Source organism: Triturus cristatus, chromosome 4_1 (genome assembly GCF_964204655.1).
Source record: "Triturus cristatus chromosome 4_1, aTriCri1.1, whole genome shotgun sequence".
In the NCBI taxonomy this organism is placed as follows: Eukaryota; Metazoa; Chordata; class Amphibia; order Caudata; family Salamandridae; genus Triturus; species Triturus cristatus.
Window position 1 is genome coordinate 1285010114 of NC_140585.1, and position 17692 is coordinate 1285027805.

The following is a 17692-nucleotide window of genomic DNA, read 5'->3' on the forward strand; positions in this document are numbered from 1 at the left end:
ACACCAGGGATGTATTTTTCTGCATGAGGAAGTGACCCCTTGGCAAAAACTGTTTGCATAGGTGCTCGATGTGTATTTTGTTGTCTTGTGAGTAATTTGTTTTTTTTTTCTTCTTTCTAGTTGGATATCGTTGGTTTTTGCTGTGTCACTGCAGAGTAGGTTCTGGTGAGTGTAGCTGTCTCTTGTAATTGAATTCTATAGTTTTTGAGTACATAGATCATTGTGATAAAGGTACACATTTCTTTACTTACTTGGTTTGCACATTGTTGGTTGTTGTTGACTTGTTTGTGCAGTTTTCTATCTTAGAAAGTATAATGGCTAGCCACAGGATTACTGCTCAGCAGGTTGTTGGTTTGCTTTTTGAGTCTTCCTCTGACCATGGTTCAGAGACTGACTCTGCATCTGAGGGAGAGGAGGCAGGGGACGATTCTGGCAGTGAGTTCTCTCTCCATATGGAGTCATCGGATGATGAAGATACTCTTAGTGCGGATGAAGTGCCTGTGTTAGAGGAGGAGACTGATGTGCCAATAGTGCGGCAAGAGGCATCTGGGCTGCAGCCTGGGGCTGCAAGGCTTCCCGTTGGTGTAGTGCGGCAAGAGGCTTCTGGGCTGCAGGCTGGGGCTGCAAGGCTTCCCTTTGAAAGTGATGACCTCTGGGTTGCCCCTGGCATGGTGCAGCCAGCATTGCCAGAGTTTACTGGTGTTCCAGGGTCTAGAGTGAATACTGAAAACTTTTTGCCGGTAAATTTTTTTCAGTTGTTTATGGACGATGTGTTTTTGTCAGAGATTGTTGAGCAGACTAATTTGTATGCCGAACAGTTTTTGAGTGACAACAGTGCCAGTCTTAAGCCACACTCTAGAGCTACCCGGTGGACTCCCACAAATCTTGAAGAGATGAAGAAGTTCTTGGGTTTAACTTTGTTGATGGGCTTGCTAAGGAAGCCATCAATGTCTTCATATTGGTCTAGCAGTCCCTTGATGGCAACGTCTATTTTTCCGGCAGTCATGAGTCGTGACAGGTATTTGCTTCTGCTTCGGATGATGCATTTTGTTGATAATGGTTTAGCGTTGCCACGAGATCACCCTGATTGTGACAGTCTTTTTAAGATTAGGCCTGTCCTTGATCACTTTGTTGATCGATTTTCTGAGATTTATGCCCCTGGGTAAGAAATTGCAGTGGATGAGTCTTTGGTGTTGTTCAATGGCCGCTTGGTTTTTAGGCAATACATTCCTAGTAAGAGGGCACGCTATGGAATAAAGCTGTATATGCTGTGTGACAGTAGGACTGGATATGTGTCTAATTTCAGGGTGTACACCGGTAAGGAATCTAGGATGAACCTCCCTGGTTGTCCGTCCACTTTTGGAGTGACTGAGAAAATTGTTTGGGAACTTGGTAGAGGATTTTTTAACAAAGGCCACCATTTATATGTAGATAACTTCTACACTGGTGTGCGGTTGTTCAGGGAATTGGCCAAAGTGGACACTGTTGCTTGTGGCGCAATCCGCTCTAACCGTAAAGGTTTCCCGAAAGAACTTGTTTGTCAAAAGCTTGCGCGGGGACAGTGCAGTGCGTTGTGTTGCGTTGCCAGGAGCTTCTTGCTGTGAAGTTTTCAGACAGGAGAGATGTCTACATGCTGACTACCATCCATGATGAAAGCACTGCACCTGTGACTGTTTGGGGTCAGGTCGCAGAAGCGCGCAAACCTGTGTGCATTTTAGACTATAATAGGCACATGGGTGGTGTTGACAGAGTAGATCAGAGGTTGGAACCTTACACTGCTCTTCGTAAGGCTTACATTTGGTACAAGAAGTTGGCTATCCATCTTTTCCACTTAGCAATGTTTAATGCTTTTGTTGTGTTCCAGGATTCTTGCCCGGAGTCAAAGATGACTTTTGCTAAGTTTCAGGAGTCTGTAATAGGCAGCCTTGTTGTAGTGGAACAGGCAAGTGTTCCTAGAGTTGGAGTGGTGCAGGATGTTGCTAGATTGAAAGATCGCCACTTTCCAGATCACATTCCTCCCACACCCTCAAAAGATTTTCCCAGTAGGAGATGTAGAGTCTGTTGGCAAAGAGGTTCGCGGAAGGAGAGTCGTATGTACTGCCCCGACTGCCCTTCTCATCCTGCACTGTGTCTCCCTGCTTGTTTTAGAGCGTACCACACGCGAAAGAATCATTGGGAGCATTCATGAGAGGTAAAGTGAACTGCCTGATCTGTATTCTTTGGATAATTTGATTCTGTTTCAAGGTTGGTGTTAGTGCAATGTATTTAGTTGCTGATTTCCTGTTAGAAGATTTGTATCTATTTGCGATTTGTTTGTGTTTATTTTTTTCTAAAAAAATCCTAAATGTGATGGCGGTGTGTGTAGGCTTGCGCTTGGCTGTTGGTGTGTGTGGACTGGCACTTGGTTGGTGGTGTGCGTGGAATGGTGCTTGGCTGGCGGTGAGCGTGGACTGGCGGTGTGCATTGACTGGCGGTGTGCGTGGACTGGTGCATGGCTGGTGGTGTCCGTGGACTGGAGCTTGGCTGGTGGTGTGCGTGGACTGGAGCTTGGCAGGCGGTGTGCGTGGAATGGTGCTTGGCTGGCGGTGTGCGTGGAATGGTGCTTGGCTGGCGGTGTGCGTGGAATGGTGCTTGGCTGACGGTGTGCGTGGACTGGTGGTGTGTGCGGACTGGTGCTTGGCTGGAGGTGTCCGCGGACTGGAGCTTGGCTGGCGGTGTGCGTGGATTGGCGATTGGCTGGCGGTGTGCGTGGATTGGCGATTGGCTGGCGGTGTGCCTGGACTGGCGCTTGGCTGGCGGTGTGCCTGGACTGGCGCTCGGCTGGCGGTGTGCCTGGACTGGCGCTCGGCTGGCGGTGTGCCTGGACTGGCGCTCGGCTGGCTGTGTGTGAATAGTGACTTTCTGCTGGTCACTACACACACTGCTAGCTGAGTGCCACTCCACGCAATCCATCAGCATGTGTAGTTGCTGTGTCTGGATTGTGGGCGTGTGAAAGTGATGGGCCCTTGAATGGCGCTGTGTGCTGGTGTGAGTTTTGTTATGTGATGGGCCCGCGGCTGGCGGTGTGAATGGTTTTGTATGTCTCACACGTATGAAAGGTGTATGAATGGCCTGTAAAGAGGTTGGTGCCTTGTCGTGGCTTTACAGCTCACGAGCTGTGAGTCAATGGTTCAGTTTCTCGCCCTTTCAATTATTACCAGTGCATTCCATGTTTTGTGAAATCACTTGCTAATACAATTGTATCTACGGAACCATCACTTACCCTCGTGCCAAATCCAACCAGTATGTGTGTGTGCTTGCGGATTAGATGGCTGTGCAGTAATATTTGTCTTTCTGAAGCAGGGTGTACCTTGTCCATTTTTGGTGAATTTTGTACTGTTTTGCTTTTGTACCTGGTGGTGCGAATGGTCTTGTTTGTATCACGTGTGAATGGCCTGTAAAGTGGTTGGTGCCTTGACGTGGCTTTACAGCTCACGAGCTGCGAGTCATTGGTTTGGTTTTTTGTGAATTTAATTATTTACAGTGCATTTCATTTTTGTGAAATCTCTAGTTAATAAAATGTAATACACTGAACCATGACTCGCCCTCGTGCCAAATCCAACCAGTATGTGTGTGTGTTTGAGGAATAGATGGTTGTGCAGCATCTTTGTCTTTAGTTTCTCTGCCAAGGTACACTTTCCATGTAAGAATAACCCACCAACTGTAGATATTGTCGAAGACCCATGGGAGTTCATGGTGATGTCTCTCTCGTGAATTCAAAAAACATTTTTTATCCCCAATGTCCTGAAAACCTCAAAATGTCTGCCACATTTTCTTTGCAATTTTACTCCAAAATTCTCACGCTGTAGGAACAATAGTTAATCTGGTTTTGCAAGGGGGGTCACTTTGGTTTTTGGCCCGGTGCTCAGCGGCCATCTAGGCAAACCTACCAAACCCACACATTTCTGAAAACTAGACACCCGGCGGCTTCCAGGGAGGTATAGCTTGCGTGGATCCCCCAACGTTTCCTTACCCAGAATCCCCGGCAAACCTCAATTTTAGCTGGAAAAAAATCACTTTTTTCACACATTTTGGGGTGGAAAAGTTGTGGCATCACCGGGCTCACACAAATTTACCACCACCCAGCGTTCCCCCAGGTCTCCCGGTAAAAATGGTGCCTCACTTGTGTGGGAGGCCCAAGTACCCGCGGCAGGCCAGGGCCCAAAACGTAGTGAGGCGACATTTGGGATAGGCAATGTTGATGTCGCCTCACTACGTACGGTAAGTCTCTTTTTATTGCATCCGGGGACTCTCAACCGCAACATTATTTGCGCTTATAGACTTATGGACAAGTAAGCGAAAGTGGTAATATTCTTAAGACTCTTTCTCTCTAATAGCGCACCGGTGACCCACATTAAACATAAATATTAGAATACATATAACAACATAAACATAAGACTATGGAAATCTGGCCTTGTATATTTTCACTTACTTATATCTTTAACTACATGTCTTAACTTTCATATCTTCACTTACTATATCTTTAATTGTATGTTTTATGTTCACGTTTTATTTGATATAACCAATTCTGATGTAAAGATTGTCTTTTATAATAATCATTTAGCCAATTATCAGTTACGAGCAGACAATAATACAATGTAACAACCTTGATACTAAAAGATTGAATATAATATTCACAAGAATGAGTTCTAAATACTGTTTTAAATTAATTTTAGATTGCTTGGTGGCTACTCCTGACGAAGGCACTTCCAGTGCCGAAAAGCGCAAAGAAATTACCTCTGCCACTTATTGTTGTTTTTTAATCATGTTCTTTATGATATGTATCGATCAATGTCATCAATTGATGTCTTTTTAACAGAATATCAATACACTTGTTTATTTAATTAAAAGATTGTTTTTTTAATTCTTCATTTGAACTCATTTCTTGTCCTCTATTTGTTGAGTGTTGCCTGGGAATTTTATTTTCCATTTGTGCTTTCCCCCTGTCCCAGGAATTATATTAATTCACAGGGGGTCCTTGATATTAACATGTGGCTGCTCCTGCAGTTGCCAGAGCCCTCTTTGGCATTTTTACACAAGTGGGTTTCGCTAAGGAGGTGGTGTAAGACCGAGGTATCTACTTCATGTCTGGCTATGTAAAGCAATGTGGAATGAATGTGGTGTGATTACAAGTTCACAACCCCTTGTCAGCCACAAACCAATGGTTTAGTTGAGAGATTCAACAAAACCATGAAAAGAATAATCATGGGACTCCCTGAAAAACTCAGGAGATGGGATGTCCTTTTACCAGGCTTGCTTTTCGCTTTCAGAAATGTATCACAGAAGAGAGTAGGGTTCAGTCCCTTTGAACTTCTGTTTGAGCATCCTAGAAGGGGACTACTGTGTCTAGTTCTGGAAGGCTGGGAGAGACCTCTCAAAGACATTGTGGACTATGTACTAGGCCTATGTTCCAGAATGGCAGAGCACATGGTTAAAGCATCCAAAAACCTAGAGGCCAGCCAACAGCTCCAGAAGCATTGGTATGACCAAAAGGCTGCACTGGTTGAGTTCCAACCAGGGCAGAAGATATCAGTTTTGGAAACTGGCTCCTAGGGCACTCCAGGACAAGTGGAGTGGTCACCACCCTATCCTTGAAAAGAAAGGTGAGGCCACTTATCTAGTAGACCTGGTCACTAGCAGGAGTCCTCAAAGGTCATATATGTTAACCGTCTGAAGCATTTCTATGATGGGCTGATGTGACTATGCTCAAGGTCATTGACGAGGATCAGAAAGTAGACAGTGAACCTCTACCTGGCCTCCTCTCCTACAGCCCAAAATATGAGCCAGTAGATATGGTTGTCTTTTCAGACACCCTCACTGCCCAACAGCAAGGTGACTGCAGGAAATTCCTGGAGCAGAACGCTGAATTATTCTCCCTAAACCCTGGTCTGACCACTTGCTGTACCCATGATGTGAACACTGGAGACAATACACGTGTCAGACACAACATATATAGACAGTATGATCAGGTTAAGAAGAGCATTAAATCTTAAGTCAGCAAGATGTTGGAAGTGAATGTCACTGAACCCTCTTGAGAGTCCCTGGGCCAGCCCAGCTGTGTTAGTCCCCAAACCTCATTCCAAAAGTTGAAATCCAGAGCTGAGGTTTTGTGTGGAATAAAGGGGCCTCAATGGAGTAACCAAAACAGATGAACACCCAATTCCAAGAGCTGATAAGCTAATTGACAAGTTAGGGGCAGCCAAATCTCAGTACCTTGGATTTGACATCAGGGTACTGGCAGATTGGTCTGACCTCAGGAGCAAAAGAAAATAAAAAGCCAGCATTCACCATCCCAGATGGGCATTATCAGTTCACTGCTATGCCTTTTGGATAAAAGAATGCCCCTGCCACCTTCAAGAGGTTGGTAAAAAAAAGTCTTTGTTGTATCGAAACATTTAGTGCAGCATATCTAGACAATACGGATGTTTTGAAGTTTCACTTGGCAGGATCACCTGGTCCACCTTGGGAAGGTTGTGAAGGCTCTGCAAGCTGCAGGCCTCACTATCAAGGCAAGCAAGTGCAAGATAGGGCAGGGCACAGGTGTATACTTGGGCCACATTGTAGGTAGATGACAAGTTCAACCTTTACAGCCCAAGATCAGACAAATCTGGACTGGGAAGCTCTAACAACAAAGACCAGAGTCAAGAAATTCCTTGGTTTGAATGAGTACTACTACGGGAGGTTTGTAAAGGGGAAAGGTACCATTGTGGTACCCCTCACAGAGCTTACCTCCAAGAAGATACCAAAAAAGATAAACTGGACAGTGAGCTGCCAAAAGGCTTTTGACACCCTGAATGAAGCAATGTGCTGAGCACCCATTCTTAAAGTTCCAGATTAGTCAAAGCAGTTCATAGTGCAGAATGATGCATCTGAACATGGGATTGGTGCGGTCCTCTCTCAGTAATAATGGCCATGACTAGCAGATTTTCATTAGCAGCAGGTTACTCCCTGAGAGCAGCATTTGACTGCAATTGAGAGGCAAGTCTTTGCTGTGATTTGGTCCCTGAAGAAGTTGAAAATATACCCGTTTGATACTCACTTATCCAAGCCGGCCACTGGCCTCTAAAGATGGCGATGCAGATAAAAAGTGAAAACCACGAACTGTTGAGGTGATCCATCTCCCTACAGGATATGGACTTTACTGTGGAACACAGACCTCGGACTGACCACGCCAATGCAGATGGCCTTTCTAGGTTTTTCAACTTTGACGATGAAGACTCTCTTGGGAAAGGTTAATCAAATTTTTTTCGTTTGAGAGAGGTGGGTTGTGTAGGGAAGTGACTCTTTTTGATATTGTCGCCCTCCCACTTTGTGCCTCGTATATGATGCAATTTTGATAGAAGTGCACTAGGCTCCTGCTTTCCTGGTCTCCAGTGCCAGATCTTTCCCCAAAACTGTACAATAGTTCTCCCAATTGATAATACCATTTAGCACCCCTTGCAAGTCCCTAGATAGTACCCTGGAACCTAGGGCAAATAGTCTAAAGAGGGTCCCAAAGGGCTGAAGCATTTATTGTGCCACCAACATGGAAACTGCAGTTGCAGGCTGGGTGCAAATCGTGCAGAGATAAGTGAAGTCATGACATGGCACACCACCTGCGTGCCATGCCTACAGATACTGCATGCAGTATAGATAATCCACCCCTACAACAGCCCTACGGTAGGGTGCCCTATACTACATGTGTGGACATACCTGCATGAGCAGATATGCCCCTGTAATATCGGAGTACGTTTATAAATACTGCAAATGAACAGGGAAGTTATTTTAAGTACATGTGCTGGGCACCGGATCCCCAGCTACAGTATGGCTTCATAAAAACTAGAGAAGCTTTGTATCAAATATCTCGTATTAATAATCCCACGCTGATGCCATTAATGGATTTATGAATATAAGCACCCAGATGGAATATAAGCACCCAGATGGTACTTTAGAGGTGCCCCCTGAAAACCTACTCACACTAGTGTACTGACTAACTGGATTAGATCAGACTGCCCCCACAGACATGTTTCTGACCCCCTGCAGGTGAGAGCCCATGCTCTCTGAGGGCCGAAAAAATGCCTGCTCCGGCCGGAGGTGTTGTCACCTCCACTCAGCAGGCTGGCCAAATGATCAGCATATCAAGGCAGGAGACCACAAAGATCTCTGCCACCTTTGATATGCGGCCCAAGGCTTCCACAGACCGAGGAAATGCCTCCCCGGGGCCCTTTTGGCACCAGGAAAGGCGGGAAATTTAACTTGTCAGGTGGGCTACCTGATACTACTTTTAAAAATTCCACCATCGTAATCTTGGGGGAATAAGGCTCTCTGGGTCAGGATTATGCCCACTTCCCACAGAAAGTGGTCATATAGAGGGTGTAGCCACCCTAAAGGTAAGTAGCCCATTGGCTGCTAACCATCACTCCCTGTAATGCCCCTAAATGGAGTATTGAGGTGGCACCCCTGACACCAGGAACTTAGATTTGACGGATCAAGAGGAGAAGGACATCATGAGCCGTAAGAATTTAAGATTACTGTAGACTTTTGTCGCCCAACCCTGCCTGCCGCACTAAGTTTCAACAATCACGACCTAGCGACGCGACCAACAGCTAACCAGCTTCCAAGAACCCCGGGAGACTGCCATTCTTCGCAAACCGCCAAGCAATCTCCCTTGGAATACAGAAGCTACTCCCTTGCAGTCCGCAGGCATCGAAACGCAAAGTCCGGACTACTGTGCTGCCGCTCCATAGTCAAACCAACGCAGCAGCCCCCCGGGAAGAGGAACCTCTGCTACTGAAGGTCAGATCTGTTCCTTCATCAAGCGAGAGGGCACCAGGACCAACCGAGGGCACCAGGACCAACCAAAGCCGCACAGAACCAATAAGTGGGGCACCAGATCCCATGCAGCAAGTAGAGAACGTGAGAGACCAGTCGGGACTCCAACCACTCCAAAACATAGGAGCCATCGAGGGATGTTAGCACAGCAGAGACAAACTTCCAGGTAGGCCCAACTGTTCTGATTTTGCACCCTCAACCGAAAAGAACAACCGCAAGTCTAGATACCTACGAACTGACTGTGCTCCCTTGTACCTAGGACCCTGTGACCCGAGCCCCCCGTTCCAAGACTTGTCCCAAATTCCCCCTCTGCAGCCCGCTTGAAGGTGGCCCTACCTTCTCTATACATGCTGTAGGATGCTGGCTCTGTATAGGATACTGCCACTAGGTGGTAATAAACTGCACAGAGTCCAGGGGTTCCCAAAAGTGTACAGGGCTCAATGTAAAACCCAAAGTGCTCTATTAGTGGTAGTGTGGGTGAGTAGCCTTAGGCCTAACTGTGACCAATAATAGAAACATGACTCTAGGAGATCCAGACCAATTGTAGAAAATTAGACTTTGTTTGTACTTTATTTTAAGACCAAGATCTTCATAATAAGGTAAGTACGTTTTTAATTAAAAGTACTTTTCACTTTGAAAAATCGACATAGAATATTTTCAGAACAGTTCAATGTTATCCTATGGGGAAAACAGTTTAACGGTTAATCGGGTAGGTATGCAAATTACAGTTCCAGTCTTTGGGACCAAATGTCAGCCGTGGGAAATGTAAGTAAGTACCAACACTGCACCACCAGTAGCAGCACAAGGGCGGCCAGATGCAGAGGTCAAACTCAGAGTTCGGCCCAATGTGTTTCAAAGGAGACTGTGGGTCTTTGGAGCCATGCTGCTTGCAGTTAAGTGGAATGGTTGCAGGGGCAAAGCTTTGGGTGTTAGGAGCAGCACGAAGGAGACGGGCACGGACACAAAGCAGCACCAATATATAAACTAACAGCGGCACAGAGGCGGCCGGGTGCAAACACAGCGTCGGGTGCCCAGAGCAATCCTATGGAGTTTCTTCTTTTTGGAAACAGGCTGCAGGTGTCAAACTGGTGGGTCCAGACAGAACACCAGCGACAGCACAGGGAAGCTGCAGTGTTGGGTGTCACAGGGGCACCGCTGGTCGAGCTCACTAAAGCCTGGGGGCTGCGGGTGCAGGGGTGGCTTTAGACGCTGGAGATTCTTTTACGGGTCGGTCGTGGGGGGCCGGGTGGGCTTTAGATGCACTCTGCAAGTGCATGGGGGTCAGAATAGGTCAGCCAACACTGGATTTGGAGTCCTGGTTGCCGGGGAGACTTCACTGAGCAGTGGGGTCACTTAGACTCGGGCTGTAGGTGTTGGGTGCCGAGTGAGCACGAGTCGTGGATCCGGAGTCTTTGTTGTTTTCTTCTGGACAGGTCAGTTGTCCACAGGAGATTAGAGTCTTTGTTGAAGGCAGCAGTACTCCCAGGGATTTCAGAGGTTGCTGGCTGCAGGACAGGTAACAGGTTATTTGAAGCTTGAGACAGGCCGGTAGGGCTGGGCCAAGAGAGTTGTCATCTACATTCTTCTCTAAAGGGTCGTCTGCTTTATTTGTAGGTCATTGCAGATCTAGTTTCTAGGTCTGGGAGTGCCACCTAAATACTAGATTTAGGGGCTTTTTAGGGGAGTAGCAGGTAGGGCCAATGGACACCCTACCTCGGGTGACTATACCCTCTATTATGCCACTCTTGTGTGGGGAGGGGGCATAGACATAGGCCTGATTTGACGGGTCTCCCACCTTCAAGCTGGCCGGGACTGAAAGATGGGCTTCACATAGCCTCCTCCACCTTAGGGGTGAGGTTGGCAGAGGTGGGAACACCTCCAATTCTTTTCAGTTTTTCCCGCTGGTTTTCACGCTCAAAGTTGGGGTGTAAACCAGAGGCCGCCATCTGCTGCTAGCAGCAGAGGCTGGGGGGGTCGCATTAACAATGACGGAAGGCCTTTGAAGCTTCTCTTAAAGCACTGGCCCATCCTGGGGGAGGAGGTATGACACCTCTGCCCAGGATGTGCACTGTTTCTGGACCCAGAGAGCAGGGGCTCTCTACCCAGTGGTTCAGAAAACTGTCTGGTGGTAGCTAGCTGCATACAGCCAGAAAGAGACCACACCAGGGATAGTAGGTTTTGAGGGGGCATCTCTGAAGTGTCCTCTGGGTACATGGTATAATAAAGCCCACACGGGCATCAGTAAAAATTTATTGCAAGGAGTGGTTTGGTACAAAACACTAATGGGTTCAGTGACACCATCATGCTGCTGGGGAACTAGAGTTGCCGAGTTTCCAGCCCATGTACTTTCTGTGGTTTCTCTGGGACTTCAAATATTAGAGAATGCAGATATGCCCTCACCTGTGGTATAGTGTACCCTGCCTTAGGGCTGGAAAGCCTGCTAGAGGAGTGACTTACCTATGCCTTGAAGCAGTGTTAGCTGGCATGGCACCTAGGCATGGTGCCATGTCAACTGTTTTCTCGCTCATAGGGGAATGCAAGCTGCAAGGGCAGAGGGCAAGGTCCCATGAGGGGGGTCCCAAGGGACCTTCTTCATCTCCCAGGCCCTTTGTACTCAGGGTACCATTTACTAGGGACTTACAGGGAGAAAAAGTACCAATTGGGGGATTTGGTTGGCAGGGACCCTGTGCACTTCAATTGGAACCAAATCAAAACCAGACAAAAAGTGGGGGCCTAACCATGCAAAAGAGGCACTTTCTCACACCAGCACAGCGGGCACAGCTACCAACTAGACCAGCACCTCTGCAACCAGATGCCCTATGACAGGTAAATGAGTGTGTTGGTGGTACTTTGGACCTTGGCCCCCCCTACGACCCCAAGGAGACCCACAGAAACCAAACGCAAATAACTATGCTTTACATGCCTTTTTACCTGTAGGAAAGCATTGTGCATAAAGACGCATTTAAGTGAACATGTTACTTACCTGCTAAAATTAATATTTAGAAAAGTACTTGATAACGAAGTTCTTGGTATCCATTTATATAAAAAGATGAATTTGTTTTTATAAATTGGTCTCGGATTTGTTAGAGTGTGTCACATTTGTTGCCTCGGTGTGCGTCAACAAATGCTTAGCACTATCCTCTGATACGCCCAACTGCTCGCCCACACCACCACAAAAGAGAGCACTTGGGCTATCATTTGTGCCTCTGTAAACCAACTGGGGTCTGCCTAGACGTTTGACAGTGTACCTCATTGTGGTCCACTATATAAAGAGCCAGCTTCCTACAGTATGCTTCTGTAATGTGTAAGCCAATAAGATAGTTTTTTTGGTGAGAGTAGTTTTATACATAGTTTGAGACCCTGAATTATAATCTTGAATTTTTAGCAAGACAATTTTACTCCAAAGACAAACTAGTTAGGATCTTACCTTGCCAGTGCTTTGTAAAATTGTAGTTCTTGTCCTGCACACTCGTTCCCTGCTGACAATGTCCCTGGTAACATCCACTTCTGCATCAACAAAACTTCTTTGTTTTAAGGCCGTGATGTCATCATCCAAGTCAGTCTTGATGGTGGACCTTTTCTTGGCAATGATTTTTGCTTTGATTGATGCAATCTTTTCAACAGACATGGCTTCAGAAAGGGATCTAATAGTAAAAAACAGGTGCTGCATTTAACTTTTTTTGCTTCAATTTGTAAGGAGCTATAAGACAGAAGCTACCTTCATCACCTTTGCACATGCATCATTTGACAACCACCATTCTTAAAAAAGGTTGCATTTGAATACATGTATATAAAAAGTGCCCTTGTACTGAAATACAATTCCTAAAGAATGTTTTTCCAATCTTACATATCACCACCATTTACTCTGCTTTTGGGTAACAGAATTTTCACCAGGGCTTGCTGGTGCGGAGTTTGAGGCCTGGGAAAAGGGAGGCTGCCTAACGTTGAGTGATTTGTTTCAAGGGAATGAAATTAAATCCTTCCAACAAAGTAAACAGGACATTCAATTAAAAGAAACAGAGCACATGTGCTATTTTCAGCGGAGACTTGGGCCCTGCTTTCTAATAAAACAGCAACAATTAGGCAGCTGACCTCCTATGAAAAGCATTTTCTGACATGTTCCTCCCCCAAAGGTCTCCTTTCCAATATATATGCTATAATAAACAATGTAGCTCCGCCCATGAATGAAAAGTTACTTCCCTGCGGTAACTATCTTTCTTTTAGATACTTTATTTACCTGCAGATACCTCCCCTGTAGAACAATCCCCAGACGTCAGATTGGAAAGCTTGGAAGCTACAAGGTCGCTGGCAGATGGCGCTGGACTCAGTCGACACCACTGAGGCTATAAAGCACCTGCCCTGGCACATCGACATCAGTTTCCAAGCCTTTGGGGTGAAAGAGCAGGTTGGCAATGATTAAGGAATGCAGTACTAAAATACTGTCACATGATCACGAGGAGCAGAGCGATAACGGAAGGTCACAAGCCGAATGACCACTGATTCAGAGGAAAGTTTCTCCCATACTACCATGATGGATTCCAGCAGAGCCTCACTGAAGGGGAAAAGGGGTTCCGGAGTCATTGATGAGGGCAGGAGAACTTCACTGAGGATGGTGTTTCAAGTCTAAAACCTTTAACATGATCTTGTGCAACAAAACTACTCCCGGTGTCGATGGCTCCGTGGAGGAAGTCCATAGCCAGCCCAGGTAAAATATCCAAGCCACTGGCTGAAGAAAGGCCCTGGAATTTAAAGGGGGTCCTGATGAGGGTCACCAGTAGGGTAGTACTCAACAGTGTCAGAATCAGACCCAAATATTTAATGGAGATGTGCTCTATGATCCTCCTCTTCCTGCAAATTCTAGGCCTCCCTGTAGAAAGGGATTTGACACTTGGCATCCTATCTGGAGCCGGAGAAGGTGGCATTGGGGGTGACAACGTCCCCAGGATCAGTTGCAGTGCAGAGTAGCGGAGTACTGGATCAAAACAATCTGGTGATGGCGCCATCTCAGAAGGTGTGGCGCTGAGGGGCGATGGCTAAAAGGGCATGAAGAGTTTTGATGCGATGGGGCAGTTAGGCCCGAAGGTGCATCGGATGGCGTGGAGGCCTTTGCGAAGATCGAATACATCAGTCAGGAACGCCATCGAGTCAGATCAGAGCCAGGAATTCGGGAAAGGCCGGGGCCAGCATCAAAGGTTCAGAAGATGGAAGTGCCAGCGCCAAAGGCTGCAGGAAAAGAGATATTTCTGGAGTAGGGTCCATAGATGGAACAGGGCTGCACAGAGGATCAGTTTGCATAAGGTCGACAAGATCCAGTTCGACAAAGGTCCTGTGGGGTAGAGAGTGACAAAGAAACGTAATCGCTGGAGCACTTCATCTCCTTCCTCCTAGCTTTTCTCTTCTTCTTGGTCGAATTTTAAGATGAGAGTGGGAATGGTGCGGGGAAAACGTCCAGCACCAGTGTTCCTCCATTGCCTGGGTTATAACCAGTTTGAACTCTTGCTCCTTGATTACCTTGGAATATATGTGAAGGCATGAGGAGCAGATCTTCGAACCACAGTTAGAACACAAAACACCATAGACCTACGGGCCTTTATGGACAACTGTCCCTCACAGTTCCTACACGGTTTAAGGACGGACGTTGAAGACGCGGAAAAAACAGACCAGACCTCGATGCACCAGAGCACTTTATGGCCTTAGTGGCATCGCCTAACAAATTCCAGTCCCATTCTGCTCTTCTGCAGTTCAGAAAGTGTTCTGAAGAGGCTGCCTAGGGCTGCCACATTTATGCCAGGAACCAGATGGGGCTGATGGAGACTCAAGGGTATGCCCTAACTAACGGGGTAAAATCTGCCAGAAAGACCACAACCACTGTGTCAGTAGTTCCTGTTTGACTTACTGCAAACAGACCCAAAATGCCATGTGACTTGGCAATTTCAAGTTTGTGTTCGGCCATACTTTACTTGGGTTCTGAAGGATTGGCTGGGTGTGTTGGAAGCGAACAACAGTAATCATATAGTCTTCCCACGTCTAACACTAAAATCCAGTTTGAACAGGTCCTGGCTCCCACAACAAACGCAGAGACAGAAGTCTGACAGGACAAGAGCAGGTCCTTCAGCAACCAGTCAGGGAATCCACAAGAATGGTCTAGGCAAACAGTTTCCTTTGCAAGTATGCCCTAAGCGTTCTACAAGGCTCAAAAGACCTGTCAAGAAGGATTTGGCATTGTGCTGCAAAAAGAAGGCCCATAGCCCCATGCTGCATGTTCTATGGAGTTATGTTTACCTATTCAGGTCAGCCTATTTGCTTCTGGGAGGCAATATTCAATCAAAGCTGGTCACAGGCTTAGAGCAGGCAGAGGCTTATGGCAATTAGCCTTTTGACAGTTCAGTCAGTTAAAAAACTACTATCTAAAAGTTACTTATCCTTAATATTTATTAAAAATGTGGATATCACCACTGAATTGGATTTTTAATACCTTAAAAATGAAGGTTTAATTATTGCTCTAGCTGGTTCATTCCCCAGATATAGTATTAATATTTTAATTTCGACTCTGGTCTTCAACAGAGCAGCTAGGCATGCCACAGTGAAAATTTCTTTTTGGGCCTCGTGACTGTAAGGACACAGTAACATTAATTTTCTACATGTCCCAGTTTTAAATACCATGTCATAGCTTGTGGGCTAAAAGGCCTACAGAGGAGTGACTAATATTTAAAAGGGAGGCTTTTTTTTTTTTTACCTGTCAAGAGGGTTATTTTGAGAGGTCACACTCCCGGTTTACACTAACAGTCAGGCTACACAGGGTAGGCCTCAAGCCATGACTGCACTATAGTGGATGGCACAAATGTATATATGTGGCACTTCCGTAGCACAAACCTAGCCAAAAGACAGAGAAGCGCTGCACATTTTCAAAGGTAGGCTTAAGTCAGTCCGTAATAGGTCAGAAAGCGGAGTTGTGGGCAGATATACCATTGTGATGTAGTGTTTTAACTATTTCCTAAATTGGAGCAGCGTTGGGGCAGTCCTAATGGATACATGGATGTTGTTCCACATCCCAGGTGCATAGATTGAGATGGTCTTGTCTTTTTCATTTTTACAATGTTTAGTCTGCAGTCTGATGGTGTCCTGGACGTGGGTATGCAGAGAACTACCAGAGATGGTGAGCTTACCTGCATGACAAGCAAGGGAGCGGATTGTGATAGCTTTGTCAATGATGCAGCTGGTTTTGAAGAGGGGACGGGTTGGCAAGCAGAGCCAATGGAGTTCCAGCCAGGGGGGCGATGTGATCAAATATCTTCAGGTTCTTGATGAGACATGCTGTAGTGTGTCGGATACCCCTAAAGCGTGCAATGAGTCTGGGAGGCCATAGAGCAGGGCAATATCACCATCCAGATGTTAGAGTGCAAAAACGTGATCAGCAGTTCTGAAGTCATTTTCTGGTAGAAAATTTTGACTTCCTTTAGAAGGGAGCCGGTACCAGGCCCTCTCTTTTTTTTGACAATGTGATTCTTGAGGGAAAGAGTGGTATCCAGTTTGAATCCAAGTTATCTGGCCTTCCGTGAGAGTTTGGGCTTGACGCCATCAAGGTTCTGGTCATTTAACCAGGTTTGTACCTTTTCTTGTTTTTAGGTCTCGGCTGTTGAAAGCAGCGCATGCGCTGCTCTCGGCATCCGAGAGCTACTTTGAATCAATTCAGATTCCGAAGCTCTCGGAGGCGAAGTTGAAGCCCCGCCCATCTTTTTTATTGGCCAGCTTCATCTTTATGCAAAACGCTGGCGTTTGATAGTAAAGGAGGCTTCTTAATCCCTCCTTGTTGCCGCCTTGTCACCTTTTGGCCACGCCCACCGGGATTTGATCTTTTACCGGCGGCGTGACACTCTTCCCCTTTATTAGTCCCGATGCACTTTTTTAGTTTGCATTCCGCTTTGGCAAAGTCAGCTGCATATTTACTTTTGCATCGCGCTTTCACTCGATGCGAAAATAAACACGAGGCTGCCTTTGCGGTACCGGTAAAATCAGCCGTTCAAACATGGACACGAAAAACTTTATTTCCCGCACCACTTTTTACTTTACTTTAATAAGCGCGGTGCACGCTTTAGGCACGCGCTCACTTTATTTCCCGCTCCACTTTTCTCGTGAAGCCCAACGCTCCATTCCTCTCCCTACTCAACATACTCCGTAACTGCCCGGACACGAGCTGTTGGAATACAAGGGCCCCAAGGTTACACCGAGCATTGCAGCACCCCCCCCCCCCAGTACGCTGGGGAGCGCCTCCATCAACCGTCAACAAAGAGCCGCTGCGTGGGGAGACTACGGAGGATGTACCAACCTGTAAGGGCACCTTAGAGCCACTCCCCTTGCTCCCCCCCAGCCCCCCAAGAGACTCCCCCGAGCCCAGCACTTCGACAGGCTCATCAGGCAGTCTAAACTCTGGTGTTATGCAAAGGGCTACAGCGCAGATAGGAAAGAGTTCCACCTGACGTTCGGCAGGGCCCCTGCCTCCAAAAGAGCTCGCAGTGGCGACAACACCCCTGCCTGCTGGGGTCGCACAGCTGACCACGGCCAGAGAGGGTATTTTCCCAGCATTTTGTTCGAGTGTGCGACGGACATTGGAGAGCGATACATCCCGCTGCGCAGGTTGCCTTCCCTCCGGGACGGTTCAGAAGAGGTAAGGTTTGTACTGTGTAACATCAGTAGTTCTGCTTGGGCCAATTCATTCTAATTATTCGCCTCGGGCATTGGAAATAATCTTAATACTGCAGTATTGCTGTTTCGCAGAGCTCTGCATTATGGGGACACTATCAGAGGACGTAATGGCATTTAATTTATTAACATTAGAAGGATA

General features: G+C 46.7%; 1 protein-coding gene across 1 annotated transcript in view; it reads right to left on the bottom strand.

Moving 5' to 3' along the window:
* CDC73 (cell division cycle 73) overlaps positions 1-17692 on the bottom strand; it is a 674568-nt gene that overhangs the window by 521882 nt on the left and 134994 nt on the right. Inside the window, exon 7 of the mRNA XM_085654791.1 lies at positions 12278-12494. Within this exon, the coding sequence (XP_085510917.1) occupies positions 12278-12494 (217 nt within the window). The remainder of the gene's footprint in view (positions 1-12277; positions 12495-17692) is intronic.